The sequence below is a fragment of the Neopelma chrysocephalum genome, unplaced genomic scaffold (assembly GCF_003984885.1).
Source record: "Neopelma chrysocephalum unplaced genomic scaffold, ASM398488v2 Primary Assembly neopelma1_71, whole genome shotgun sequence".
Classification (NCBI taxonomy): Eukaryota; Metazoa; Chordata; class Aves; order Passeriformes; family Pipridae; genus Neopelma; species Neopelma chrysocephalum.
In genome coordinates, this window is record NW_020897731.1 from 6,409,899 (window position 1) to 6,437,785 (window position 27,887).

Sequence of the window (27,887 nt, forward strand, 5' to 3'; positions counted from 1 at the left end):
CCGCGCCCCCGGCCGGGCCCCGCCGGACCCCGCGGGCAGACGAGCCCTCCCCGGGCGTCCCGGCCGGTGACTGGGGCGGGCGAGGGTCAGCCCGGCCTCCTGGGCTGCCGCCGGGGGCCGGCCTGGGGCGGGGTGCCCGCAGAAGCCGCTGTACGTCGGCGGCGGGAGCAGCTGCGGCCGCCCCTCAGCGATGCCGTTCCAGCAGGGCTCTGCCCGGACGCGGCAGCGCACCGTGCTCCTGGTGGGCATCGTGGTCCTGCTGGCCGTCCTCGTCCTCGCCGTCGTACTGGCCTCTCTCCTGACCCACGGGAAACACGAGGACAGCCCCAAAATGCTCAAGTGGAAGGACAGAGGGACCACAAAGAACCTGCAAGAGGTTATCCTGGGAAGATGCTACAACTACATCACAGAGCGGTACCCGGAGCTGGGGTGAGTAATGGTCTCGGTCGTGCTTCAGGTGTCAGGTGAACAGAAGAGAGCTGTCTCTCACGTCCACTCGGCCGTTTCCACTGGGTGTGCAGTGGCAGAGAGAAATCAGAGGAGTAAGACCCCTGTTTTGTAGAAAAATATACAGACAGGAACCATCGGTGCCCTAGTGGTGGCTTTCTAAGGAAACTACCTGCAGAGCCAATATGAGTAACACTAATCCTAGGTCAAAACATAATCATAAATGGACTTTGCAACTTCTCTGAAGCTAAAATAAAAGCTGAATTCTAACAGGTGTACGTGGAGGTGAAGCAATTTGCTGTAAAGCTGATCTGCCAAAAATCTTGTAATGCGACACTGCACTCATGTAACCAAAACTGCACAGGAGGTAAGGAAAGGAGAAGGTTTAATACAGATTTGTAGGAGAGGCAAAGATGTTAGAAAATTGTTGTGAAGTATCTTGGTGTTATCCAAAACATGTTTTTAGCATGTGAATAAGACTTCGTGATAAGCACAAGCCACAGACAGCTTGCACGGAGGAATAGAGGTGGATCACAGTACCAGCTCAGCAGTCCCAGGCAAAACCTTGCTCCAGTGGTGGTCCTTGCTCAGGCCATTGCATCAGGCAGTGTAACACCCCAAGCAGCCCACTGCTCCTCTACTACAGACGAGATTCCCTGGGCCGAGGTCTGCAATAATGTATTAGGGCTGAGAACTGATTTTCTGATCCCTTTCACTGCAGAGGAAGGCAGAATATGAGATAAGGAATGCCCTGGGCCTCCTGGAAGGTACTGGGGACACCCAGAGCCTCAGGACAGAACCCAGAGCAGCCAGGGTCTCTCAGCGGGGAACCATCCATCACTGCTGTGGCATCAGCTTCCCTATTTTGTGTCTGCGATGAGCCTCCGATAGACTTTTCCAGCACTCTGGACTGAGCGCTGTGGGGCTGCCCCAAACCTTGGCCAGGTGACAAAACCATCCTGGCATTTGTCCTAAAAAAGGCCATTGCCACCTTTTGTTTTCATGACATTGAGATAATGAGAACAAAGCTGTATGTAGTTTGCTTGCATTTGGATTTCTTTTGGCTTTGGATATCCTATGCTGTATGAAAAAGCTGATTTGCAGCATTTGAAGGGAAATGGTTGTGTGGAAAATCGTGACCTGAGCATGCAGAAACTTAAGTTCATGCTTTACATCAAATACCTAAGTGGCTTTAGTGAAGGGAAGGAGGATTCTTCTACAAATGAAATTTAAAAACTCCTGAAGCTTTTGCAAAATCATATGCACTTTTCTAAAAGCACACATTAATTTATTAAAGAAGTATACACTCAAATCTGAAATTGTTTTGAAGCCTAATAGCCTTTATTACTTATGCTTGTTTCATTCAAATTGAAGTGCTGAAGATGTAGAAACCTCTTTTGTGTGAATATGTTTTCAGCCAATGCCATGTATGTTTTCACTGACAACACAGTCTGAATCTGGACCACAAATATCACTGGGAATGATTTCTTTAAGCAGGTAATTCAAGGGCAACTTTTAAAAATATCACAAATACATGAGTGTATGTTTTCTAAAAAGGTTGTTATTACAAGGCATAATATTTTGTGCTATTCATAATCCAGTAGTGTTTAATAGCTTCATGGCTATGAGCTCACTTTCTTTCAGATTAAATGACTTCTGTATAGTAGGACCCTTTTTTGTTTTATTTTATTGAAGAGGCAAATTTATCTGAGACATAGAGCACAGAAAAAGGAAAAATATTCTCATTTATGTACATCTAAAATGTTCAAGAGGTTTCCTGAACAGAGAATTAAATGTTGATTCTTTTCTGGGAATCTAACCCGAGATTCCTTGTTTCTGATCCCACTGAGCTTGGTGCAGTTTGTCGTGTAACCAACCACTTCTGTCCCTGGCGCTTTCTGATAATGACATGGGTGCCTTTAGGACACGTCAGAGAGCCTCATATCTTTCACCCTGCACTCTTTCATCATTAATGTAGGCCTTGGATCTTGTGTTGTGTGAGATCTGTGGTGCACCTAATCAAAGAAAAGGAGTATGAAGAGGGAACTGCAGAAACATGAGCAGGCTGATGAGCTGAGTCAGTACAGTGTCCTGTACTTTGCTAGGACTGTTGTTGCCACTACTCCCACCGTGGGAACCCCACTGCCTTGGTTAGAAATCTTCTCACTTCCTCATAAATTTGTCCATATTCTGTTCTTGCCCTTTTAACCTTACACCAACATGTCTCATGACTAGGCTTCGCGAACGAAGATTTGGGAAGGGCTCTACCCACGTTTCTTGCAAGCGCGTTGGTGGCTAAAAAGGCCAATACGAGAAAGGCACGTCCGGTTGCAAAAGACACAGCAGAAAGACTCCTTAGATGGTATATTCTGCAAGGCACGATTCTTTCTGCGTTGTCTTTTCTCCTCAAGGGTGATCCTGCGTGCTTTCTCAAAAGCATCAGCAGCGTTATAAATGGTGTGTCTCCAGGCCTCCCGATTGGAGGCCAGAGTAGACCAGCATGTGCATTTGTTTAAAAAGCTCTGCTTTTACTAAACTTGTGGACAGTTCCTCATATTTTTACTTTTTTTTTAATATTAGAGCCACTAAGTTCTACCTTTGATGGTATTTTCTGAACATAAAATCTATTCACTGCAGTAGTTAGCATGATGTTTACATTTTGGAGCACCATACTTCAAATTGGAATAGCTGGCATGTTTGTTGACATATGAATATGGACTGTTTCTAGATGTCACAGATGGATTTAACAGAAGTCACAAGTCTACATGCCCCCTTTTGCAAGTGTGTGCTGTAAATCATGTGAGGAGGCCTTGGACATGCTAGTGCACACCTTCACTATCACAGCTCTTTAATCCTTGAGGATGCCTCCTTGCACTCTCTCTCGTCTTGCTGGCGCCCCACACAACCCAAGCCCAGTGAGGCCACTGAAAGGCTGTTGCTGTCTGCAGTCAGGTTTTGTAAACACCTCGTGCAGTCAAATTTTATCCTGTTGATTTGCTTTTTCTTCAAATCCATCAAAACATTGAGGCACTGCATTGAACTTGCTCACTGTACTATATACAGTGTCTGCCAGTAACGATTTTGTTTAACTGGCTGAGTGGAGTTTAATCCTCAGGTTTATTTCTGCAGCTGTCTGGATCACTCTTATCATTTGTACACATACAGTTTCCTCAGTCTTCCTGCACAGAACTGTTGTCATGCCAAAGTTCGTGAGAAAGAGGAAAGGAATACCAAATGCTTCAATAATGCATTTTCAATATTAGCTCCATTTTTAAGAAAAAATGGGGATGGTAGAGCAGCAGGCTTTAGGGGTTTTGTTCCTGCACACAGCCTCACACACCTAGATACTGACAGCTAAGAACAGTATTCCTTTTTTGGCTTCCCTGGAAAATACTGGCTCCAAAGCAACAGTTTGTCACAGCTTGGTAGTCTTACCTTTTCTTCAATATTAAGTGAAGTTGGAAGTTCTGTATTCACTGGTCTTGCAAAAATACCATACTCGTCAGCCGTGGCCATTGGTATGTATTGTAGTTTTGGTTGAATAAAGGCCAAAGGCAGTTTGGTCTGAAGAAACAATTTGACCTCAAATGACTTTGTCTTCTCCTTCTCCGTAATACGGACTCCCTCTTGTGGCTAACAAACCGCTGGCAAGTGTCATCTCCAGGTCTCGGGCAATGCAAATTTAAGTTTACAAAAATTTATCCCTCGTACAATCAGAGGTGGGAGCACAATGGGATGCACAGCGCTGCAGGCTCACAAGCGCAGGTCAGGGCAGTCAGAAGATCTGTGCTGGTCGAGACTAGTTGTGGCGACATAATAATTTATCCATTGCTCAGAGGATACTGCTTATGATGGTTCTGCACCTTGGTATCTGCTGGGGAGAGAACAGGAAGCAAGAGGTGTACCATAAAATTTGCTGATGCAGAGTTAACTGGTATAGCTTTCCTCCTCACCATGTTTGAAATGGCATGCTGAGGTCAGGTACCACTTTGTGACCTGGGGAAGGAAGGAAGAACGCACATTATCTCAAAGGTCATAGTCACCGATCCTCAAAGCATAAACAGTGATTTTTTTAATCTAGAAATAAACTAATTTCACATTTTCAGTTCAAGAAAATTTTCATTCCCAGGTAATGACTGCTCGGCCCTCACATCTCCAATCACTTCTTGGTCTCTGATTCACAGAATCACAGAATCACAGAATCACAGAATCACAGAATAGGTAAGATTGGAAGGGACCACAGGGGGTCATCTGGTCCAGCTTCCCTGCTCAAGCAGGATTGTCTTAGAGCACATTGCACAGGATTGTGTCCAGACAAGCTTGCAAGCACCTACTATTTGAAAATGATTGAAGTCAAACCAGCTTATTTTTTGTCTAGCTTCTGCCAGTGAGAGAGCACCCAGGACACAGGTGGAGCAGCTTCAACATCGCATGTGACTGCCAGGCCCAGCAATCCTACTGTGCCTGACTAAGCAGTGCAAAAACCTGATGATGAAGCTGCAAAGAACTTCAATCATCTTTCATGCAATCTTGTATGAACACACAAGTTATATTTCCCCCTTAAATATAATTAGATCAACTAATGTTGTTTTTATCGTTAGTGGCAAATTCTGTTATAATAAATTTTAAGAGTCTATTGTTTCATTAAATTTAGTAAGAGTTGGTGCATGTCCAGGAGATCTTTGTCTTCTGACTGCATACCCGTGAATGCATTTTGCCTTTCTATTCCTTTGCAGCCTGCAGAGATGGAGATATATTTTGTCAAAAAGAATATATGGAACATGATTTTGTGTGAGATACTATTGCATTCACAGCATAATTTCTTCCAGGAAGAAATCTGGGGTTTGTATTATGCTTACTTTTGCATTTTGCCTTCATGCTTTACTAGACATTTACTTGTATGTGTTCACCGATTGTTAACACTTTCACATCAAGCATGGCACTAAACAACAGCCATGACTTAATTCAGTGACAAAAAAATCCAAGCCTTATTTTTTATAGCCATGATATTATACTGAAACTTACCCGAGATTTGTTTTTTTATTAATATGCCTTACATAAGAGAAACCTTTACTGTCAGTCTTCTGAAGAGTATGGTGTTACTACCTAATGCACTGGGAAACTAAGACAAAGAGTAATGAAGAAATGTTTTAGCTCTTCTCTAGCAGAAATGGTGTTGATATTTTGTTGCTACTTCTGTTTTATCTCTCAGTGTTAAGATGGGCATTATGTCATCATAATAACACACTGCTTATCAAAACACCCAAGTCAGAACGTTTGTACATGCTGGTAATGTTCCCCTCCATATTTCACGTGCCAGTGTTCTGACTTTAATACCTTTTCTGTGTTAGCCTTTGTTGCATGAAACACGCTCTGTTTCTCATTTCTTCTGTCCTCCAATGTTTGAAACAGGGTCTTCTTTTACAATTGTTTTCCTCTAACTCACATAGGAACAACTTTGATTGCTCTTTTAATTTCTTGGTAACAAAGATAAGATGATTATAGATGTTAACAATTGCTTGAGTCTTACTTAAAAGCACACTTCAACCGAGATATGCTGTACTGAGCTTTAATGGGAAACCGGAATATAATGTTTAGTAGGCATAAATGGACAGTTATTAACACTTGAGAATATAGAGGCAGGGCTACTGGCTCCATAGTTCAACCTTCAAATGAGTCCTCATGCTGTTTAAAGCTAGTTTCCATAACTACTCCAGGCTGTAAGATAGGACTCTATTTGGGTTTTACTGTCATCTCTTTCTAAAGGAAGTTCATTAGAAAGAATTAATTTTCTCTTTAGCAACAGACAAGTTCATATGGTGGTGGGTAGCTGTCATTTATTTGTTCTTGAGATAATTAATCACCAACATATTTATTTCTGCTCTTCTGGAGTATAAATGCCAATGCCAGGCTGTGAAAGGCCATCCAGTTCTGTGCAAAGCTCATACTCAGTTCTGTGCAGAAAATCTACCCTCCCACACTGTAACCCCACTGACAACAGTGACCGAAGGTCTCAGCATCCTGCAAATTTAAGAGGGAGATTTCAAAAGATACATTGTCTTTTCTCCATTCTCCATGGATCAATGTACTTCTGAGGTACAGAAGTGCTGTTGAATCTGAATTTTTCTCTCACTTTGGCAGCCATATGTGAACTTACCTGTCAGTTGTCTATATTGAGTTATTATCATACAAAAATATTTTTTAAATACTATGTATTTCTCATATACTTAAACTTCTTACATTTATTTTACAGGGGTTAGATATTTAATGGTTCTTACTGAAAGATTCTGTAGGATTTCAAATAATTTTTTGCATTTAGATATATGCCTACACATACTCCATCACCATTACCCCACCATTATATATTAAAATCTCCTTGCAGGGAAAGTCTCCTTTGAATTTAATCCCAGATATTAGAGAGAATATTATGCTGTCTGTACTGTCCTTCTACACATTAATCAGAAGTATTTGTTGATTAAATACTGTTCAGCTTAGTTTTCCACTGCAACTTTTTGTAGCTACTTAGTCATGCACAGTCAGTTAGTTGCCTGTTCTTTGCCTTCTCTCTCGTTTATTGATTTTATAAAATTGGCTCTACGGGGCAATGTCTTGTGGCTGTCTAAATTATAGCACCACCCTAGGACTGAAATTATTAAATGTTTTTATGAGCTTGTTGCTGAAAGGGGGGATCTTGTTCCCTCTCATCTTTCCCTGCTTCAGTTCTCCTATCACATCTCTAGAAATGTCAGTGAAAAACCCCATATTCAGAGGTGGTATTGTTCAGCTGTCATTGCTAAGGTATGGTTAAAACTCGAGAACTGTTTAACACCTCAGAGCACCCATGGAAATATAACTCTGTTTATCCATAGGGATAGGAGGAATAGATCCTTTTTCCCTCTAGGGTCAAATGAAAGTCTATCTCAAGTGTCCAAGGGTAAAAATATGCTAAAGATGCAGTCTGTCTTTCCAGAAGACACCAAAATAAGGTCTTCAGCAAGGAGCTCGTTCACAGTTATATTAAATCTCTAATCTGTTCCCTTGTCCATGTCCTGCTGACACACACCACACTTGAAGCAGGGACTTCTGCTGACTTACTGCATTTATACCACATCGCAGCAGCTCTAGTTCTATAAAAAGAAAAAAACCCAAAATATTGTGCAAATTCATGTTATGGGAGAAAAAAATGAGGCTGCATTGAGCCATGGAGCATTTCCCTGCTGTAACGTACTTTCATTTAAATCATTGTTATCTAGGTGTTTCTCCAAGTTTAATATTAACATTAAAACTCTACTAAAAATACTGCTTCTAGTCAAAGGGTAGGATGCCAGCTTAAATTTCTTCCCTCTGTATCTGTTGATGACACAGCCCTCACTTGGAAGCTTAAACTGTAGAACAACTATGACCCTCTGTCAAAATGCAGAGCAGGTGAGACTTCTACCCTTCTGGAGGCTCTGTCCCACTTATAGAGCATCTCTGAAAACACCATCTGCTTAAGCAGCTTGTTTTTTCACCCAGGGAGGCTGAAATCCAGCCAGCGAAAAAATCTGCTTATGCAGATAGATGAACTCTTCACTGGTTTATAGCTGCCACCTCTTGGCTCAGCCCTTCCCGGAAGGGTGATAAGGCTTAGTGTTGTCCTGGAGCACCAATTCCTGACTCACATAAAATACTCTAGGAACTATAAACCAAAGCCACAAATACTCCTGCCCTTAAAATCTTCTCATTGCTGCCGAAGGTGAAGGTGAAGGACTGGTGTGATGAGGAGCTCTCCTTCGTTCCAGGTCATTCCTCATACAGGAACATAACAGAGCCCTGAGGTGCACCCAGCAGCTATCCACCTAGTACTTCTTTTTCCAGACCTCCAGGCTCCCCCTCTTTGCCCTGTGGAATTTAATTACCTACAGGCAACCGTTCCAGAAGTTACCTTTCTCTGAGGCAGGGTTCTGGATCTCCGTCTCTATCCCCAGCCAGTTCTTCCAATGCTTTCTTTACTGGCTTTTGAACTATTTAATTAGCAGAAAGCAATACTTACAAATCAAACTGCCAAAAAAATCAAGCATGGCATTTCATTTTCATGTTGAAAAAAAGTCAGTTACCATAAATGTTGTGGTGGTAGACACTTTGCAATAATGAAACTAAATGGGTAGAGAGAGGTCAGTGCTTATTGAAGACTCTGAGACTGACAGGTCTGTTTTTTTCCCTCATCTTTTCCCTTGCTAATTTTTCCCCTCTCTGTTATCCTAATACTAAAACCAGAAGATGGTAGTGTCCTCAAATGCTCAGTGATGACAGTGTTTTGGCTGACCTCTCTTAATTCACATCTGTCTAATTTTTAGGACAAAGATAACTGATGGGAGAGTTTAGGTGCTACAATAACAGGAAGGAAGCCGATCCGTTTTATGCACATTCCCATTTTCGAGCTCCATGGTCTGGGACGGGTCGGGCCGTCACCCGGCATGGACCACACGCCTTCGGGGTTGAACTCAGTTGCTTCTCCTGAGAAGTCCCTTCTCCCACAAGATGGCAGTGTTCTCCTTGATTTTAGCTCCAAGCTCAAGCTGGCTGCAGAGAATTCCAACCACAGCTGCCTAGGCTGTCCTTGGCAGAAGCTCTAAAAATGTGCTCCAAAGCAGCAGTGAGACACAGAATCGCAGAATATTCTGAGTTGGAACGGACTCACAAGGATCATGGAGTCCAACTCTTATGTGAACGGCCCATACAGGGATTGAACCCACAACCTTTGTGTTATTAGCACCATGCTCTAACAAACACACAGCAAGGCTGGAGGAAAGCTGAAGAAAAAAGCAGAAATATTTAGGGCAAAAAAGTTAGCAAAAGTATTCTGTGTTTCAGAGGGCTTCCTCTCAACACAGGCATAAAAGTTACTGCTCCTTGCGTAATTTTTGACAACATAAAGACAGAGCTACTCATTAACTCACGTGAAAAAACAGGTTGAACATGGATGTATAAATTGCACTACTGTCTACAGCCATCACAGTTCGCTTAAATGCAGCGGATTAAATGACACAGGCAAAGATGGGTCGGTTAGATGCAGAAATCTTGCAACACCTTTCAGTTCCTTTGATGTGCATTCTCCTGAGATGTCTGGGCCCTTACAGGTGAAGATCATGCCTTAGACTCCCAATGGAGTGTGAACTGGTTTTATACCTTCAAGTCAAATCATGGCCAGGCTTCGCAAACGAAGATTTGGGAAGGGCTCTACCCATGTTTGTTACAAGTGCGCTGGTGGCTAAAAAGGCCAATACGAGAAAGGCATGTCTGGTTGCAAAAGGCAGAGCAGAAAGACTCCTTAGGTGGTATATTCTGCAAGGCTCGATTCTTTCTGCGTTGTCTTTTCTCCTCAAGGGTGATCCTGCGAGCTTTCTCAAAAGCGTCAGCAGCGTTATAGATGGTGTGTCTCCAGACCTCCTGATTGGAGGCCAGAGTAGACCAGTTATGGTGATCAATACGGCCAAGGCTGAGATGTTGCTTCAGGAAGTCCTTGTATCTTCTCTTCGGGCCTCCTCTCATGCGGAAGCCAGTGGCAAGTTCACCCTAAAGCTGCACCATTACTCTACTCTCCATTGCTGGCAAAATCCTGGCAAGAATACTCTTGAACAGACTAATACCCGCTATAGCAGAAGGAATTCTACCTGAAAGCCAGTACCTTCAAGTAGCTTTGTTATAACCACATACATCTCACTGACTTTCTAAAGAGCCCTATTTCTGAGTGCTGAGGTTCATCACTGTTTTGGCTAGTGGTGGTAGCAAACCAGAAGGATTTTCTTTTACAAATTGCAGAGGTTTGATCCCTGCAAAGGCTAGGTACATGGGCTCAGGGAACTATTCCCGGCTGTAACTTTAGAGCCTCACCACAGGGCCACGACTAAAATCTCAGTGTGGCCTGAAGACATTGCAATGTTTTACAAGTAAAACTCTGGACCTTGGAAAAGCTGCTATTGATTGCAGGGGAGAACAGGTCTCACCAGGAAAAGTGTCTCTGCCTGGTAGGGTGATTTGAAAGACATGGGCAGAGTTGAGTTCTCCAGAATAAAGCCTGGAAGTCATTCCTCACTTGTAAATTTGAAATGGGTCCTGTACTTGATGTATCTCTCTCAAATTTCAGAATAGAAAACTAGAGGCAACACAGCCCAAGGAAAAGCCCTTCTTGAGATGTTTTAAGCATCCAGTGTCAGCCCAGTGCTGAACTGAAAGCAAGTCATTGTTCATGGTATAAATGAAATCAGCAGGGATGAAACTTATCCTTGATATTATACCAATGAAATCTATTTCAATGGGGGAAAAATTTGCTCTGTCATATCCAGTTAAGGAAAAAAAATAAAATTGCAAAGGAAAGAAAAAAAGATCTGTAGTAACTGTGATTTACCAGGTAGCTCAATGGCATCTTATTCCTTTCAGTGTAAGGGTGCTCTTTCAAGGTTAGCCAGACTAGTGTATAGATATGCAAGAAATAATGATGCAGAAGCTGTCCATTTTTCTAATATGCACATTAAAATTTGGCTGCTGGGGTAGATGCTAATGGAAGTATTCTTGGCCCCAGCTTTCTTTTGATATATTATTGTGATATTCATATACAAAGCAAATAGATAGAAATACTCAAATTTATTGGAAAATGCAACTTCTACCCAAATGTAAGGACAAATGGAGGATATGCTTTGCAGTATGTATAACATTTGGATTTAATAAGGAAATGCAATTTTAATGATTACTTGTATCCCAGCCCTTATTCAACGCTATACTGAAGAAAGAGTTACAGGTTTCAAGTTTACAGCAGGTTTCACAATGTTAAATTTAAGTTTGTTATTATTTCACGTTTCCCAAACTCTATTAACTAAAAGAAATTTTGAAAAAAATTAAACACAAATATAGAGTATATTTATGTTATTTGCCACTGAATTTGGATTAAATATTTCAGAGTCTATAGTAGAATAAAAGGCCTTAAATATTTCAGCATAAATGAAGTTAGCTTCAAAGGTAGAAATCCATTATGCATAAAGAGATGATATTTGCAGATATGATGCAGAATTAGCAAGTATACAACCCAAAATACATAAAAACCAGAGGAAGAGAGCACTTGAGCCCCACAGCAGTGTGGGATATAAGAATAATCACCATAGGCTCCGAATTATTTTGAATTAGATAAATTTAATTAACTGGTAGACTGAGGATCTCTTTTGCAGCCTTTCTTTTGTAAATGCAGAAAGAAAACGAAATCAGCACACTTTGTGACTTAAAAGTTGGTAGCAACCTTAAGAGGACAGTTTGTTTCTCAGGCATTTTTTTGGCAAGGCAGATGTGCTTGTTTCAACCTGAAGCTGTTCTTACTGGAATTTTTAGCATACCACATGCCAGAAAACTTCTCATATTGTTTGCAGGAGGCCCAGAGATACAACAGGCCTCTGCCCTTACCTCTGCTCACTGTAAGTTAAATGCTGCACACCAGACAAATATTTTCTTTCTGTGATGGAAAAAGTGTCAGGTGAAACTTTATTAACAGAGTCTGCCTCAACAGTGAGGCTGGAAAGAATGAAATATCCTGCTAGGATTAGCAGGTCCTAAAGTCTTTTCTGTGCTTATTTTTTTCATACATAAACTAAAATCACAGTTCTGTATGACTGGTAATCTCTTCGGGATGTGAGGCAAAACTTGTGCTTCCTATCAGAGAAATAGCTTTCCATTGGCAAATCAATGAATTATTTTTATTCAGTTGTAAAAATATGCATGTTGATAGTATCGTATGTTGATAAGTGAGGACAGCAAAAATAAATGGATGTTTAGCTTCTATATGTATTTTTTTACATTGAAGGTCTGTATTTTGATTTCTAAACCAATGCTGAAATTGCCTAGTTTCCATAAAAGCCCATCTTCATGCCTTATCATTCTTCTGTGGGGTACCATTAACAGTACCTGTTGATTATCACCTGTAGAAGAGCTTCCTCCATTTGAAGGCTAAGCCCTACCAACTTCTATAACATTAAACATACAGTTTGGCTCAGCTCTGCCAGGACTGTGCATAAAGACTCTTCTCTCAGATATTAGTGACATCGACACAAATCATCCAGTGCTGAGTTTGGCATCTTGACAGGGTAGAAAACTGATGCTTTGGATGTGTGACTCAGCAATCTATCTCAGCAGGATCGTGAATCACCTGGATGGTTGTTACTTCATGCCTCTCATGGCCATGACTTGAGTCCAGCAGCAGAAATGCTTTATATTGTGTCTATCACTTACCTCTCTGCTTGGAAATGAAAAAAAAAAAACAAACAGTTTTTTACGGTTCCTTGAAAAATATTTTGTCTTCTGAGACCAATCTTAAAAAATCTTTAAAACTTTGCCAAATGAAAGTATAGATCAACAGGTACCCAGCTGTCACCTGTGGCTGTTAACACTGTTACATGTAACAGGTTTCAGGAGTATCTTAAAAAAAAAAGTAAAAAAGAATTCTGCCAGGAGGACAAATCATTTGACAGATTAGAAAGTGTGAGCCATATAAGTATATGTGAGATGCACCTGTGCTTACAGCCAAGCCCTACAAATTATCTTTATGATACCATTGAGTGTGCAGAGCAAAGAGGAGAGCTGCCTATTCTCTAATGTCACCCCTTGATCAGCAGGAGCCTTCACTTTTGGCTGATTCAGTGTGACCATGTTGTAATCCTTTTTGGCAGGGAGAGGTATTTACAACTTCCTAGCCCCTCAATAAAGCACCAAAGTTTGGAGTATTGTCTCTATCAGTTATTTCCACTCTGCAGCCAGAGAAAGGTTCCTTCAGGAGAAAATTTAATACACTCAAATTAAATCTTGCTAAGTAAAACACGTGAATTCCCACTGACACGACAGTGGAACAGCAAAGCAGTGACTCTGCTCCCTACAGCACCTGCAATTTGGCTTCTTATTTCTACAGCGACTGTAACTGAAAATGCATTTAGGCTCTTTGATAAAAGACAGTAGTCCTGTAAAAAATCATCATTGTTATTCACCTTTACTTACCTGGAAGTAAATTTGGTTCATATAAACAAGAGGTGTGACCCCTAATGCAGCTGGGCCTGCCCCTGTAACAGACTGGCATGACATGAAAGGAAATTTGGGGTGCACCAGAGCTACCTCGGATAGCCATTTGGCTCCAGCCTTCAGGCTGATGTGCCGTATCCCTGCCCCCAGGCTCTCCCTGTGTTCACAGTGGCAATACACAAGATCATTTTAAGTTGTCAAGTTCAGTGGGTCTGTGCCCAGATGGAGATCTGCAGCGTACTGCACTCGACTGCCCCAAGAGTGAGACATGGGAGCATATCCACCATTGACCTTCCAGAGGAGGACTGGAAGAAGCTGGAGCATGGGAACTTGCTCTGTAGCCACTTTGGTGGGATGACCTCCCAATAGCCAACATCATATGTAACACTAAATTAGATTTTTTTTATTGCCTAAATAAAGGCAGAAGGGAGGAAAGGCCTGGGACATCTTGCTGTGGATTACCTGGTCCTTCCTGGCACGATACTGCCCCAAGCCCCTTTAGCGGGTCTGACAGAGGCAATCCCCTCTGATATGTGGTGCTGTTAGGTGCTCTCACTTTCTTCTGGGCACAAACAGACAAGAGTTTAGCCTCCTCTTTGTGTGATGCTTGTTTTCCATAAACATAGGAAAGGAAGGAGACAGTTTATGTCCAGACAATGAGGAAGCGGTTCTAAGTCCCAAAGTCTGGGCGTGATCCATGTAATACAAGAAGCTCAACTCTCTGCATTCCAGTTTCCCCTCTGATCCTCAAGTAGGCACTCAGCCAAAATCATGATCAAGTTCAGCAGCAGGAATGAGATCACACAACTGATTAACTTGGAAATGTTAGGAAATCTTCAATGAGTTACTGCTGTTTTTCTTAATTCCTCTAGGACTATTTTTAAGACTAATCAGATTCCATACCCTACATGTTACCTGAGTACCAACTAGTAACAAAGCCTGCAGCTGTGTGTCTGTCAAGTCCCAATCGATCAGTGCTATTTTTACAGTGCTCTGAAGGCATCAGTTTCTCCACACAAGACAGAGTCCATTCTTCAAATGGCTTTTAGTGGGAACACACTGGGAGGTGATTGCAAACAGTGAAGAAAGAGTGGATGACTCAAAGATAGTCAAAAGAGCTCTATAGAGACATGCAGACACTAAGATGATGCAGTCAGCCTTTTAAATTTACATAAAAATGGGGAAGAGAGGGATGCAGAATCACTGCATTATTGTCACTGCTGTAATGTGAGGGGCAGGCTCTCCATGTGCCATTGAAACTCTGGGAACATGAAGAGGAAGGGAAGTGCACCCATGGGGGACAGCCCTGAGAAGACATACTAGACAGACAATAATTATGAATTATAAAAGTGCAAAGGTTTTATTCATTACCTCAAGAACAAGAAAGCAAATGTCCTGAGCCATCCAAAATGTTATTTACGCTGCAGCCCCCATGGCACTGCTTCAGCACAGAGATATGATTGCTTGCCCATGCTGTGCAAGAGATTTCCTCTTGGTAGTACCAAAGGAGCCCTGCTTCTGTGAGCAGAGAGGTGCTTTATTTCCTAGGCTGACAAAGCAGCATCAGAAGAAACAAGTGTAGGCTGAGGTGACAGAGTCGTCTGGGGCATGAAGGAGATCCCTCATGTACACTCAGTGGAATTCCTCTGACTCAATGCTAGTGAGAGCAAAAGGCTAGAGGAGGATCAGCAGGAGACTGAAAAAACCCACTGAGACCAAGCACCTGATGTAGTTCTTGGATATACCTGTGCAAATCAGCTGTGGCTCCAGCAAAGTCAACAGCTGAAAATTAGCGCATAAATAAAAATAACCTCAGGTCTAAAACAGATAGACCTGCTTTTGTGTCAGATAAAATTATAGATATTATTTTTATAAGGTCAAACTCTTTGCAAGGAGACACGTGGCATATTTTGGCTTACTGGGCCTGAAGGGACAGTATCCTTTGACCATACTTTTAAAATGTGCAAGCTATAGTCTGAGAAGCTATTTGTTTATCATTTGGTATGAATAATCAAGAAATTCGGTCTTTTGGTTATGTGATATAAGCATTGCTCTTTTTAACGGATAAAAACATAGATGACATTTACATATTGCAATAAACAGTAATTTGAAATGCAGGAAAAAGAGAAAGATGTTTTGGAACTGTTCATTCCTCAGTTTATACTTAATTTGCTAAAGATACTCTGCTTTTGTAATGGATAATGTGTTTAGTGCCTGAGCATAGTTGGAATTCTTTTAATATCTGCCCATAGTGTTTGACCATAACAGAAGGAGAACCTTTCACAGACACAAATACTCATAAATATTAGTTAACTATGTTTTAATCTTCCGGCAGAGATAAGGATTGCCTAAAAATATGGGAATCATTAAAAGACGCGTTCATTTACAAGAATCCCTGTAATATCACAGCAGAAGATTATCAGCCTTTAATGGAGTTAGCAAATCATCCTATACCCTGTAACAAGGTAACATCACAATGCATGGTGGGCTGGAAAAGTAGGGTTGTGGTGGGATGGCATGCCTGTGTTGTCCTCTGAGTGATGGGATCACGTCCATAATGATTGTGAGGGTCTGTAGGCTGATGAGGATGATATTTTGCTTTTGCACTTACTGCAATAGCCCTGCAGTTATCACCTCTGGACCCCAGTAACCCTGTCCATACTCTATCTCTGGGAATCATCCCTGCATAAGGCTTGCCTCAAGGGTCATCCTGGTGAAGTGACAGAGATGTCCCTGCTCCCTGAGCATATGGCTCTCTGTAAGGAGCATGTGATCATGCTGTTAGAGGGACACTGCTTCCAAGAAGCTGCTCTTCCATGTGCAGCTCAAAAACAAACAACAAATTGGGTATATATCCTATGAGAACTAATCAAAACCTTTCTTTCAAAATGCTTCACAAGCTGAATATGTCCATTTCCACAAAAAAAACCCCACCCAAAAATATTTTGAATATGGGAGTGTGGGCTGCACAAATAAGAACTGACCCACTAAGGTGAACTCGCCCCATTTTAGTAAAAACTAAAACTACTTCATTATCATGAACCTTTTGGTTTTCTACAGGAAAATTTTTTGATCAGGTCAAGTATAACTATCACTTATCAGACATTGTACCTTATTTCACAGTCACTGTTTTGGAGCAAGACATATGACCTTGTTCATCGTTATACAAAATCCAATCAAAATTTCCTTACTTTGGAGGACACCTTGTTGGGTTATATGGCTGATAGGATTTCATGGTGTGGAGACCCCTCTGCCCCAGGTAATAAGTCCTATTTTTTGCAAAACAAATACAAACACTGGAATTACAGATTTTCTTTTGTGTATCTACACCTAAACACAATCCTTTTCACATTGTTTGCTGGTGATTTAGTTTAAAACCTTAACTGTATTTCTGTCCCACGTTATGGAAGACTGAAAATAATACTGATTTCTCAGGTTGATTTAAAAAACACAACTTTGGATGTAATTTTAACATCAAGTTGCTGCTTGGACTAAAGTTCACATCTAGCCCTCTTTACCTAGTTTGCTTGATTCCTCCCTTTGACTTCTATGGTTCAAATTGTAAAACAGGAATGTCGTTCAAAAAGGACCTGGTCATAGGCCAGTCAAAGTGTTGGGGCAGTATTCGGGTTCCCTGGGGGTATTGCTGCTTGCATGAATCCTCGGTTGGTGCTTAAGGCTAGCAACCTTTGAACTGGGATAGAATTACTGGAAATGTTGGACAAAGTTTAATTTTTCAATGCAATCAGACAGTGTTTGTCAAAGAGCCATCCTGTTTCTCACATTTGAGACTACATGTTTTCCCTTCTCAGTTTTCTGAGAATTATTTGTCATACAGGGTCTGCAGGTCCCTCCCTGAAACGAGTGTGAAATGGAAAGACCTTTGAACACATGAAAATTACTTTTCTTCCAACACCCCTTTCCTCATGTAGCCTTCTTTCTTTGGTAGTAGGCAAATCTTTTTGCCATTGTTAATCAACTGGCAAAGCCATATAAGCATTGCAACAATATTCATTCTAACCTTAGCTATTCTGTAAACATACTTCTTCTCAGGAATCAACTATGAATCTTGTCCAAAACGAAGTGAATGTGAGAGCAACCCCAGCTCCGTGTTCTGGAAAATAGCATCCAAGATGGTAAGATCTAGAATAAATCTTCATGAATCCAAGAGTCTTGAAAGGCATTAAGTTCCTGACACTGCCAAAAATGTGAGTTTGCAGATTGGACTTAAAAAACGGAATTGTAGAAGTTCACAAGAGCTTTAGCTCTGGGTGCTAAAAATCATGGTGTTGGAAATATGTGTTTCCAAGGTTCTGTATTTTATGTACGATGTTTAATGTCATTGTAGTTTGGGCATTCTTATTCGCGGATGGAGGTTGAGCGCCAGCATCTAGAACAACCCTTGGCCGACTGCTGAAGCTCTGCAAATAATGCTTGTAATTAAAACTATCACCACCTTAATTAAATCACAGGACTGAAATTGTACAACGAAATACACTTTAGCATGCTAATGTGGAGAGCAGTGCCCAGATTGGCACAGAAATTTTCAAAGCAGCTGAAAATCCACTTGCACCTCCCTGGCATAAACCTGAAGAGCACATCCTCCCACATCGGTATCTGGCAAGGTTCCTGTGATGTCCCCACCCGTATGATCATGCCAGCTCCTGTGACACGAACGAGATCCTGCTAGTCCCAGTTACACAATTAGCCTGGCTTTGTTGAATCAGCACTTTACAGGAAAAAACTGCCAGAGAAAAACCTGATGTCCTGTATCACTTTAATTTTACACGTCTCTCAGGATTTCAGTCTTGGTATGACTATTTAGTAGATGACTGCCCAGGTGGAAAACAAGCATTCCTGTATGCTTCAGCTCTCATGTGTGTAAGAAAAGGTCTACTCACTGTAAAATAACTAATTGCTTTGTGGGGAAACTAGTGTGCATAATTTTTCCAATGCCAAAACAGTTTCTATGTTCTCATTAATTCTCCCCAGTTCCAAAGTCTGGGAGGGATAAAACCACCATACAGAGTCAGGTATCTCAGCTGCAGACTTCCTAACCCAAATAAATTTAAGATCTACTAAAACTCGTTACATTAGAAAGTTAGACATAATGAAACTTCCCTGCAAATTCAGAGCTCTCAAGATCTGAGGTTGAGCCACATTGTTTAAGAGGACTTGTAAGGTCTGACAAGTACAGTCACTTGTACTAAGCTTTTTAAAAATTGTTTGTTTTACCAGTAGATTATATATCTAGAGTAGGTACTTTATAAAATTTAGTAGTCTTTAAATATTTGGCCATGAGTTTTAAAGAATAAAAGATCATTGATTATATGACCCAGTAATTTCAAAATCAAATCAAACAAAACTCCATGATGAGCTTTGCTAAAATATCTAGGGAGAAAAATCCCAAGCCACAAAAGAACACAGAGCATGAGTCACAAGAAAATGAATATGTGATGGTTTGTATGTCCTTAAACTAGTAGTATCTCTGTTCTGGGTCATCCTCACTGCCTGAGCTAAAGCAGTCTGAGGATTATTCTGAGTTACTACAGAAAGCTGGAGCTGCTGGGGCTCTGGTAAGCCCTACAAAAACTGAAACCAGCAGTGACAGCAAAGTTGCTGTACTCCTTTGATTCCTTGACTGGTCCCATGCAACCTCAGTCAATTCATAGCTGGCTGATGAGGCTTTATCACAGTTTTGATGTAGCCTTTAGAGGCTTTTTTTTCTGCAACAATATTGGCTGGATCCTCTACTTGTATTAGACAGTTCTGATGACATCAACGAAGTTACAGTAATTTCTACCAGCCGCAAGTCTGATGTGGCACTGGATGTAGTGTCAGAGTATAATGTCCACTGATTTTGCTCAGTTTGCAGAAGCAGCATGTGGTGTGGTTCAAGTGATGCTCAATGGATCAATAGAAGCTGGAGCTTTCAGAAGCAGCAGGTATTCACTCACCATGCAACCATCCATATTTCTGTGGGGCCTGCATGCTGGTGAGGGTGCCTTTGCCAGTGAGTCCTAGTGCAGAAGGGATTTTGGAAAATTCATATACGGGTCTAAACTACTGGCTGTTGTAGAGCTGATTCATTTAACTCTTTTTATACAGTGCCTGTAACTGAAATCTTTCAGAGGGTATGTGGGTGGGGTATCCAGTGTGCTCTTACTGCACAAAGTACCTTTATTGCTACAGTTCATTTATTCAGTAAACATGAATGACACGTTTCTGAGTGTTCATGTCACGGTCTGGATTTTACCCTGCCAGACAATGCATCCTGGAGGTACCTGGCTGGAAGGGCAGTCTTGAATAATATTGAAAGATGAAGTATATGCTGATTGGGGGAACAGCCATGTTCATGTCCCTGGCACCAAACCAAATCAATAGCCAAGAAACTGAACAGGAGAAGAGGCACTAAAGATGGGGAAACTTCAGCTTGTTTCTGTCTGCAGACAGTTTCGAGAGTTCTCCTGAAAGTGAAATAAGAATGGGGAGAAAATATTTTACCATAAGGCAATTAAATAGTCTATGAAAATCCATTGGTGAGATAATGTTCTTTCACTGAGAATAATAGCAACACTAATAAGCACTAATATTTGGGGAGCATACTCTGTACATCTTTTCAGATAACTGAGAATGTTTTGCTGTTTCGTGTCCCATCCTTACAGCACCTTTGGAAGTATTGAGGTCTTTAACCTAAATCCAGATAAAGTCTCTGAAGTGCACATTTGGCTAATGCATGACATCGGTGGACCTCAAAGGTAAGTCGTGCCAGTACACAACAATGAGCAGCATGTGAAAGGTAGACAGCACAGCTAGGTGTGACAGTGACACTGCCTTAAACTCAGGAAACCTGCTCTACATTTCCCCTCCTAAGCTGCTTACTTTACTGGAAAAAATAACGTTAGTACTGTTGTTTTCTTTGGGGTTTTTTGTAGGTACTGCTGAACAGTTATGGCTAAGACAGCTACATTTTCCTCGCTTTCAAGAGGTCCCATGACCTTTAAATTCCTTTCAACCCCACTGAGCTCTACAGATCTTTGGTGTAGTTGCAGCACTGAAGTCAGAGAGCAGGCTACGTTTACAAGGGTGAACAGCTGGAAAATAGGTTTGTCCAGAGGAATAGTATAATTAAGTTAAGCACAGCCATTTTTGAGAAAATAATTTTGAATGCTGGAATAGGTTTCTCCAAGATGCTGTAGAGTCTTCATCTGTGGACATACTCAAAACATAACTGGGTCCTGAGCAGCTGCTCTAGCTGATATTGGTTTAACTAATGCGATGATCTCAAGCAGTCCCTGCCAATCTAAATAATTTTGTGATTTATAATGACAAATTTATACCTCAAATCACATCTGAGCCTTTCTCAGTGATCTTTTTCATCCCAATCAGATTCATTTGCAGATCTACCACATTTCAAGCACTAAGCATAAGGTTCAGTCCCTTAACCTCCAACTTCAGAGACAGTTCTCTGGCTCTCATGGTTATAATGCACTGACACAGTTTCTCCCATTCTTAAGGATCTCCATGACAGAAACATCAGCTTTGGTGCTGTGGGTCAGGAAGCAGGCTGTGATGATGCAGTGCAACTTGGAAGGAGTGTGGACCCAGCAAAGACCCTTGCTCAGACAGCCTCACTGTCTGACACAGTACCAGATCCAGTGTTGCAGCCCTTCCCCTAGTCCAAACACCCAGAAGTGTCTCTTTGCCACACAAGCTGACATATCTGTCACAGCTCACAGGTCGCATTTGTGCTGTGGTCAGCACACCAGGCTTACTCATGTGGTCCATTGCATAGAGCTTTGCTGAAGGAAAGCACACTGAGTAATCTTTACATCAGTTTTCCTGGACGTAGCACTGGATCTTTTGTCTCATGATTTCCCAACATCAGAAAAGCCATCATGTTCCTCCTCAACAGCTTCAACAAGGCAGTGCCCTGTCAGCCCTCTTGCTTGACACATCCTCCTCCTGCACCAAGTTCACAGCAGTTTCCCTTTTTTCTACTTACTTCCGAGGAGAAAGATGGAGGGTAGCTCCAATCATATGAATACCTTTTGTCTTCTGGTTTGTATTCCATGTTGAATCACTGATAACCTGGCAAATCTAATGACCAAAAAAGAGCTGGCTGTGCTTTCCACTAACGTCACATATTAGGAACAGGATTTACCCCAGTATTGTATTGTTGCCCTGAAGTGTGTCCTGTACTCTGGATAAGGAGATGATTTTTACCCTGAGGTAACAATTCTTTTGCAGTGTCTCTGTCTGTGCCTATGACATTTGTCAATCCTCTCAGTACAGCTTTAGGGCCCCTTAGGCTATTTCACACAAATTGAGCATAGAGATAAAGATCTCAAAGGTATGACAAGACCATATGCTCCATGTAACCATTGGGATGGGAAAGAAATAGACAAGTTAGGGCTCCTACCAGTGTAAAAGTGGTTGAAACAGCCCCTTGTCAAAACAGAGCAGCAGCAGCCACAGACTGAGTCAAACAGACAGGCAGTGCTCACAGCCTGCTTCCTCCCATGTTTTCTATCTGTTTCCACCTATCTTACTTCCTACCTGGGACTTAGCTGCTGATTTTTGTGATTGGCCATATCACACAGAGGACTTGATTCTTTTGTCTTTCCATGGATTTGAATGACTCTTATATTGTGTTCCTGTGGATAGAAGCCATCTGTAGCTCTAGAACAGTTGTAAAACACACTGAACTGTGAATGGAACTGAGTTATTTCCCACAGATGTCTTCCCGCCCAAAGTTCTCATGCAAGATTCACAGCTGAACATTACATAGTTCCTATCAGCAAAGGCCCAATGGCAGCCAAAGCTCCATGAACCCAATGGATTTTACAGCACATTAGCAAAGAAACCTTTAAAGAACCTTACCTGTAATAAAGCAGTGACAGTGTGTGGAATTTAGCTGAGCTAAAGGAACACAAGTAACGAAAGTCTTCTCTTTGCAGTGAATCCTGCTCAGGTCATTCCATTCAGAGGTTGAAAAACATCTTAGAAGAGCGAAAGATCAAGATCACCTGTGAAGACAATTACAGGTAATTACCCACTCTTGTCTGTAACAACTTTCTGATGTAAAATTAATGTTGCATCTACCTCTTGACTTAATATAGGTTTACAAGAAATGAAAGCAGGCTTCCCGCTTACTGTCATGACATCCCTCCAATGTAGCTGTGTCCTTCTCAGTGACTTTCAGCTGGGCTGCAGCCCTGGTGTTGTCTGGGTCTGGGTCTTGCTCTCTGTCCTGCACTTCCCAATGAGCATGTTGCTTTCAGGAAAGGACCAATCCAGCCTCCAGATTTTCATCTGACCAGGCTTCTACCTAAAATAATCCAAACCAAACAGGCAGCTTTCGTCCCTGCTGCATACAGATAATGCAGGATGCCAAGGATGGTCCTTATTTCCTTCTCTTTAGTTTGAGCTTGTTTCTGTCCATTTGCTTTGTCAGAGAATGAGACATGATAAGCATTAGTAATTACTATAATATTGTCAGGAAAAAAAAATCAGGAGTCTGGGAAACAGCAGCACAAGTCCTGACTTGCCTGAAATCTTCATCCGCCTGCTGAGGAAATACAAAAGTCTGAGATCCTTTATCCCTCTGTGTGGGTTCAGAGACCTTCACAGAGATTGAAATTGCTCTTTAGTGATACTACAAAAGCAGAAAAGATTCAATATTATTTATGTCTTATCTGTCAGGAACAGCTTTTCAGTGTCAAGGATTCATACTTGGATAAGAACATTTCCAAAGTAAACAACATTTCTGTAAATGACTGAGTTTGTGGCAAAAGTTTTAAGGAAGGAAAAATTGGTCTGCAAAGGAGACAAATGATAGGACTTTAATTTTGAGGGCAGAGCAATATATTCCTGTTTGGGCATTACAGAATGACAGAATCACAGAATATGCTGAGTTGGAAGTGCTCTATAAGGATTATTGAGTCCAACTCCTGGCCCTCCACAAGACCGCCCTGAAGAGTCACACCATGTGCCTGAGAGTATTGTCCAAACACTTCTTGAATTCTGTCAGGCTTGGTGCTATGACCATTTGCCTGGGGAACCTGTTCCAGTGCCCAACCACCCTCTGGGTGAAGAATCTTTTTTTTTCTAATATCCAACCTAAACCTTCCCTAACACAACTTCAGGCCATTCCCTCAGGTCCTGTCACTAGTCATCATAAAGAAAAGATCTGTGTCTGTCCCTCCTCTTCTCCTCACAAGGAAGTTGTAACTGCAATGAGGTCTCCCCTCAGTCTCCTCCAGGCTGAAGAGACCAAGTGCCCTCAGCCCCTCCTCACACGGCTTCCCCTCAAGGCCCTTCACCATCTTTGTTGCCCTCCTTTGGACACTCTCTAAGAGCTTAATATCTTTCTTATATTGTGGCACCTACAAGGACTCCCTGAAACAACATCTCAGCCTTGGCCATATTGATCAACATAACTGGTCTACTCTGGCCTCCAATCAGGAGGTCTGGAGACACACCATCTATAACGCAGCTGATGCTTTTGAGAAGGCATGCAGGATCACTCTTGAGGAGAAAAGACAATGCAGAAAGAATCGAGCCTTGCAGAATATACCACCTAAGGAGTCCTTCTCCTGTACCTTTTGCAACCGGGCAAGCCTTTCTCGTATTGGCCTTTTTAGCCACCAACGTGCTTGTAACAAACGTGGGTAGAGGCCTTCCCCAATCTTCGTTCACGAAGCCTAGCCATGATGATGATGATATTGTGGCACCCAAAACTGCACACAATATTCAAGGTGAGGCTGCAACAGTGCTGAGGAGAATGCGACAATCCCCTCCCTCGACCAGCTGACGGTGCTTTGCCTGATGACCCCCAGGACACGGTCGGCCCTCCTGGCTGCCAGGGCACTGCTGACTCATATTCAACTTACCTTGACCAGAACCCCCAGGTCCCTTTCTGTGGCACTGCTTTCCAGCATCTCATTCCCCAGTCTGTACATACATTCAGGGTTGCCCCATCCCAGCTGCAGAATCTGGCACTTTCCCTTGTTGAACTTCATATGGTTGGTGATTGCCTAGTCCTCTGATTTATCGAGGTCTCTCTGCAGGGTCTCCCTGCCTTCAAGAGAGTCAACAGCTCCTCCCAGTTTTATGTCATGTGCAAACTTGCTTAGTATCCCTTCCAGTCCTGTGTCCAAGTCATTTATGAAGATGTTGAAGAGCACAGGGCCCAAGATGGAGCCCTGTGGAACCCCACTAGTGACAGGTGGCCAGTCTGATGTCACCCCATTCACTATTGCCCTCTGTGCTCGACCCACGAGCCAATTGCTCACCCACCACATGGTGTGTTAATCCAGATGTATGCTGGACACTTTGTCCAGAAGGATCCTGTGAGAGACGGTATCAAAAGCTTTGCTGAAATCCAAAAAGATTCCATCAGCTGACTTGCCTTGATCAACTAGGTGAGTTACCTTCTCATAACAGGTCCTAAAGTAACTGACTGGGAAAGATGTCTTCCTTGATCTGCTGCTTGTCAACAGAGTGGATCTCATGAGCAAAGTGGAGATTGGTGGCTGTCTTGGCCACAGCAACCACGAAACAATCGAGTTTAAAATTTCTGCTGACAGGAGGAAAAGTGCCAGCAAAATCTCAGCTCTTGAGTATTGCTGAACCTGATTAGTGGGTGCTCTGCACATAGTAAAAAAATTATCACTGGTGTGGTGCATAAATCTGCCAAATCATGTGCTCATTTTCTCTTTGGGTAAATTTAGGCTTTAACAAGTACTCCCAGGACCTTTAAGTAGGTACAGATTATTTTAGCCTATTATGAAATAAGCTAAGGGGCCAGGGAGGAAGAGGAAATGTAGAGTAGCTTATATCCCTCATGGCTTAGCACAAGTTGAAGCCTGACACACTCACTTCTGTGTCTCACAACTCACTTCTTAAGGTAAGCTAACAAGTAGAGCTTTTTGTGAGAACTCAAGTAACACATATATAAACAACTGTGTAAGAGCAACACAGATAATTAATTTTACTATTTTATATTCGTGGCAATAATAAAATTAGAAATTTACAGGTACAGCAAAACTTCAGGATAGACAATGTAAGTTAGCTTCACTCCCCTGGAGTAATGGCAAACAGAACTGTGTGGGTCTGTATCAGCATCTGGCTTTCCATGCCACGTAGCAACTGATGCTGATAATTTTCTCTTGCTTTTGTCCATGTCTACAGTCTCTTCCAGAAGTAACCCCAAAAAATAGATGTACTGGATGTATTAGCAAAAAATCTAATAATATCTGACATTGATAGCAAGAGCTTTATGTTGTAGCAGTAGGGGTTACCAGTGAGTAAGTGAGGTGGTGAACTTCCAGCATGGCAGCAGCTCTGCAGTCTGTGCAAGAGATGCTACTTCTTTTTCATAATTATTTTTGATATTGCAGCATAGCTGACATGCTGAGAGGTCAGATCCTACTTTGTTTTGTACCAACTTGCTCCTGTCCCTATTAACACCAGTTACATTTCTGCAGCAAGATCAAAGAGAATTACCCTAAGAAAGATATCTGCTTGATAAACACAGGTGTAACCTGCACTTTGACTTTCATATTGCATTTAACTGTGAAGTTATTCTGTTGTACTTGCAAAGTGATTACTAAATATTTGTTTGTTTTTGTGTTTTGTCTCAGGCCAGTTCAACTCCTTCAGTGTGTGCGTAACCCTGACCACACAGACTGCAGACTTTGCACCAACAGCACAGCAGTTCCATGAAAAGGTGGCCTCCACGATAGTGAAGATTTTCATCATTGTGTGTAAAGCTGGAAAAGATGTGGCTACATAGCTTAGAGTGATAAATAGTAGCGTGGTGTGTACCCAGTCCATAACCAAAAATCCTTGCTGTGATACTAACAGGCAAATAGCAGGAGATGATACTTAAGGTGTGATACTGTACACACACGCATTCAAATATACTATTTCAGAAGGGCCGGGGCCATGTTCAGCAGCTTAGCTGAACATATCTAGCTTTGCCCTAGTTTGCTTGCTCCTGTACAGCTCTCCAGAGGCAGAGAGCAGGAATCCTCTAGGGCATCCACAGAGAAGAAAGAGGCTTTCCAGCAGAGGCAGAATTTGCCCAGATCAGACTCAGCTTCCTCCCTGCTGGAAGGCTGGGTGGGAAATGATCAGGGCATGCTACACATGCTCTGGTGCAACATTCCCAAAGGGGAACGCTGCCCAGTGGCACAGGGTATTAATCATCTTTCTCCCAGGGACTGTGACACCTCTGAGCAGGTAAAGCAAGCAAAAGAAGAGGCAGAGTGGTTCTTACCTTTTAATGGGTATTACAGTAAGCAGCTGGTGGGGAGACAGCTGGGCTGAGCTGAGCCAAGAAAAGATCAGAAACCACTCAAAGGGTTGCCAGCATCTGTAAGAACTGCTGAGTGTGAAACTGGGAAAGAAAATAGCGAGACTGACTTAGATAGCCCCATTAAATCCTACTGGAAACACCATTGCAGTTCAGATTACATTTTGTTCTTAATATAGCAGTAAGTGCAAGCCTTCCAACTTTCATAAAAGGTCCCTTAGGCCACAACTTGGGCACCCACTGGAATAGAAACAAACATCAAACAGTTGCCACAATAAGGAGTCTGTCTTGACCTCAGTTTCTGAGGTGAAAGGTGATGCCTTGTAGTGTTTAATTCACAAGCATAGACTTGCTGTAGTACACTGAAACAGCAGGTTTCACTGATTTCCTTTGATTTCTATTTTACTGGTCTCGTATACATAGCCAAATGTATACGAGACCAGTGTTTATAACAAAACAAATATCTGAGGCCAATTTATGGCCGCGGTTGTAGTGCCCTTGTGCAGTGCCAGTGACACTCAGAAAACAGAGCAGGCTTTGCTACAGAGATGCTCCTAGTGCTGAGGTGCCAATGCCACCAGCAGTTGCCAATCCGTTAGGCAGACTGAGGTTTCCATGATCCCACAGGCAGAAGGTTATACCACCATATGTTTTAGTGACTACCCAGAGTGCAAAGCATGTTTATGGAGCTACACAAGCTGGTGTAATTTCTAACATCTCTACATAAACCTCTTCTCTGCAAGAGCAATAGAGGACCTGCACTGAGTATGGCTAGACACACTCAAGACCTCACCTATAATTTTTACATTAAGTGAAATATATTTTTATTTGCACTCTGTTATGTAACTACTTAGAGGGATCAACACAGACACATACCAATACTTCCAAATAGGTTACTTCTGACTATCAGTCAAGAGTTTGTCTTCATTCTCACTTTTGTACCTCTTCTCTTGTAATATAAAATGTCGACTGTAAAATCAAGATCTATAATAAAATTGTTAATAGTAAATGTTGTTAATTCAGTTTCACATTCTACTTAAACTCTGGAAGTCAAGAAAGAAGGAAACAAACCACTTTCTAAAAATAA

The 27,887-nt window shown here is 42.0% G+C and overlaps 1 protein-coding gene across 1 annotated transcript; it reads left to right on the plus strand.

Moving 5' to 3' along the window:
• The first annotated feature begins 161 nt into the window (after positions 1–161).
• Positions 162–27,887, plus strand: CD38 (CD38 molecule). Its single transcript, XM_027686620.1, has 8 exons — positions 162–429; positions 15,815–15,944; positions 16,603–16,738; positions 17,533–17,615; positions 19,348–19,424; positions 20,145–20,237; positions 22,440–22,526; positions 26,127–27,887. Exons 1-8 carry the CDS (start codon positions 191–193, stop codon positions 26,206–26,208), a joined length of 927 nt encoding a protein of 308 aa, XP_027542421.1. The 5' UTR covers positions 162–190; the 3' UTR covers positions 26,209–27,887.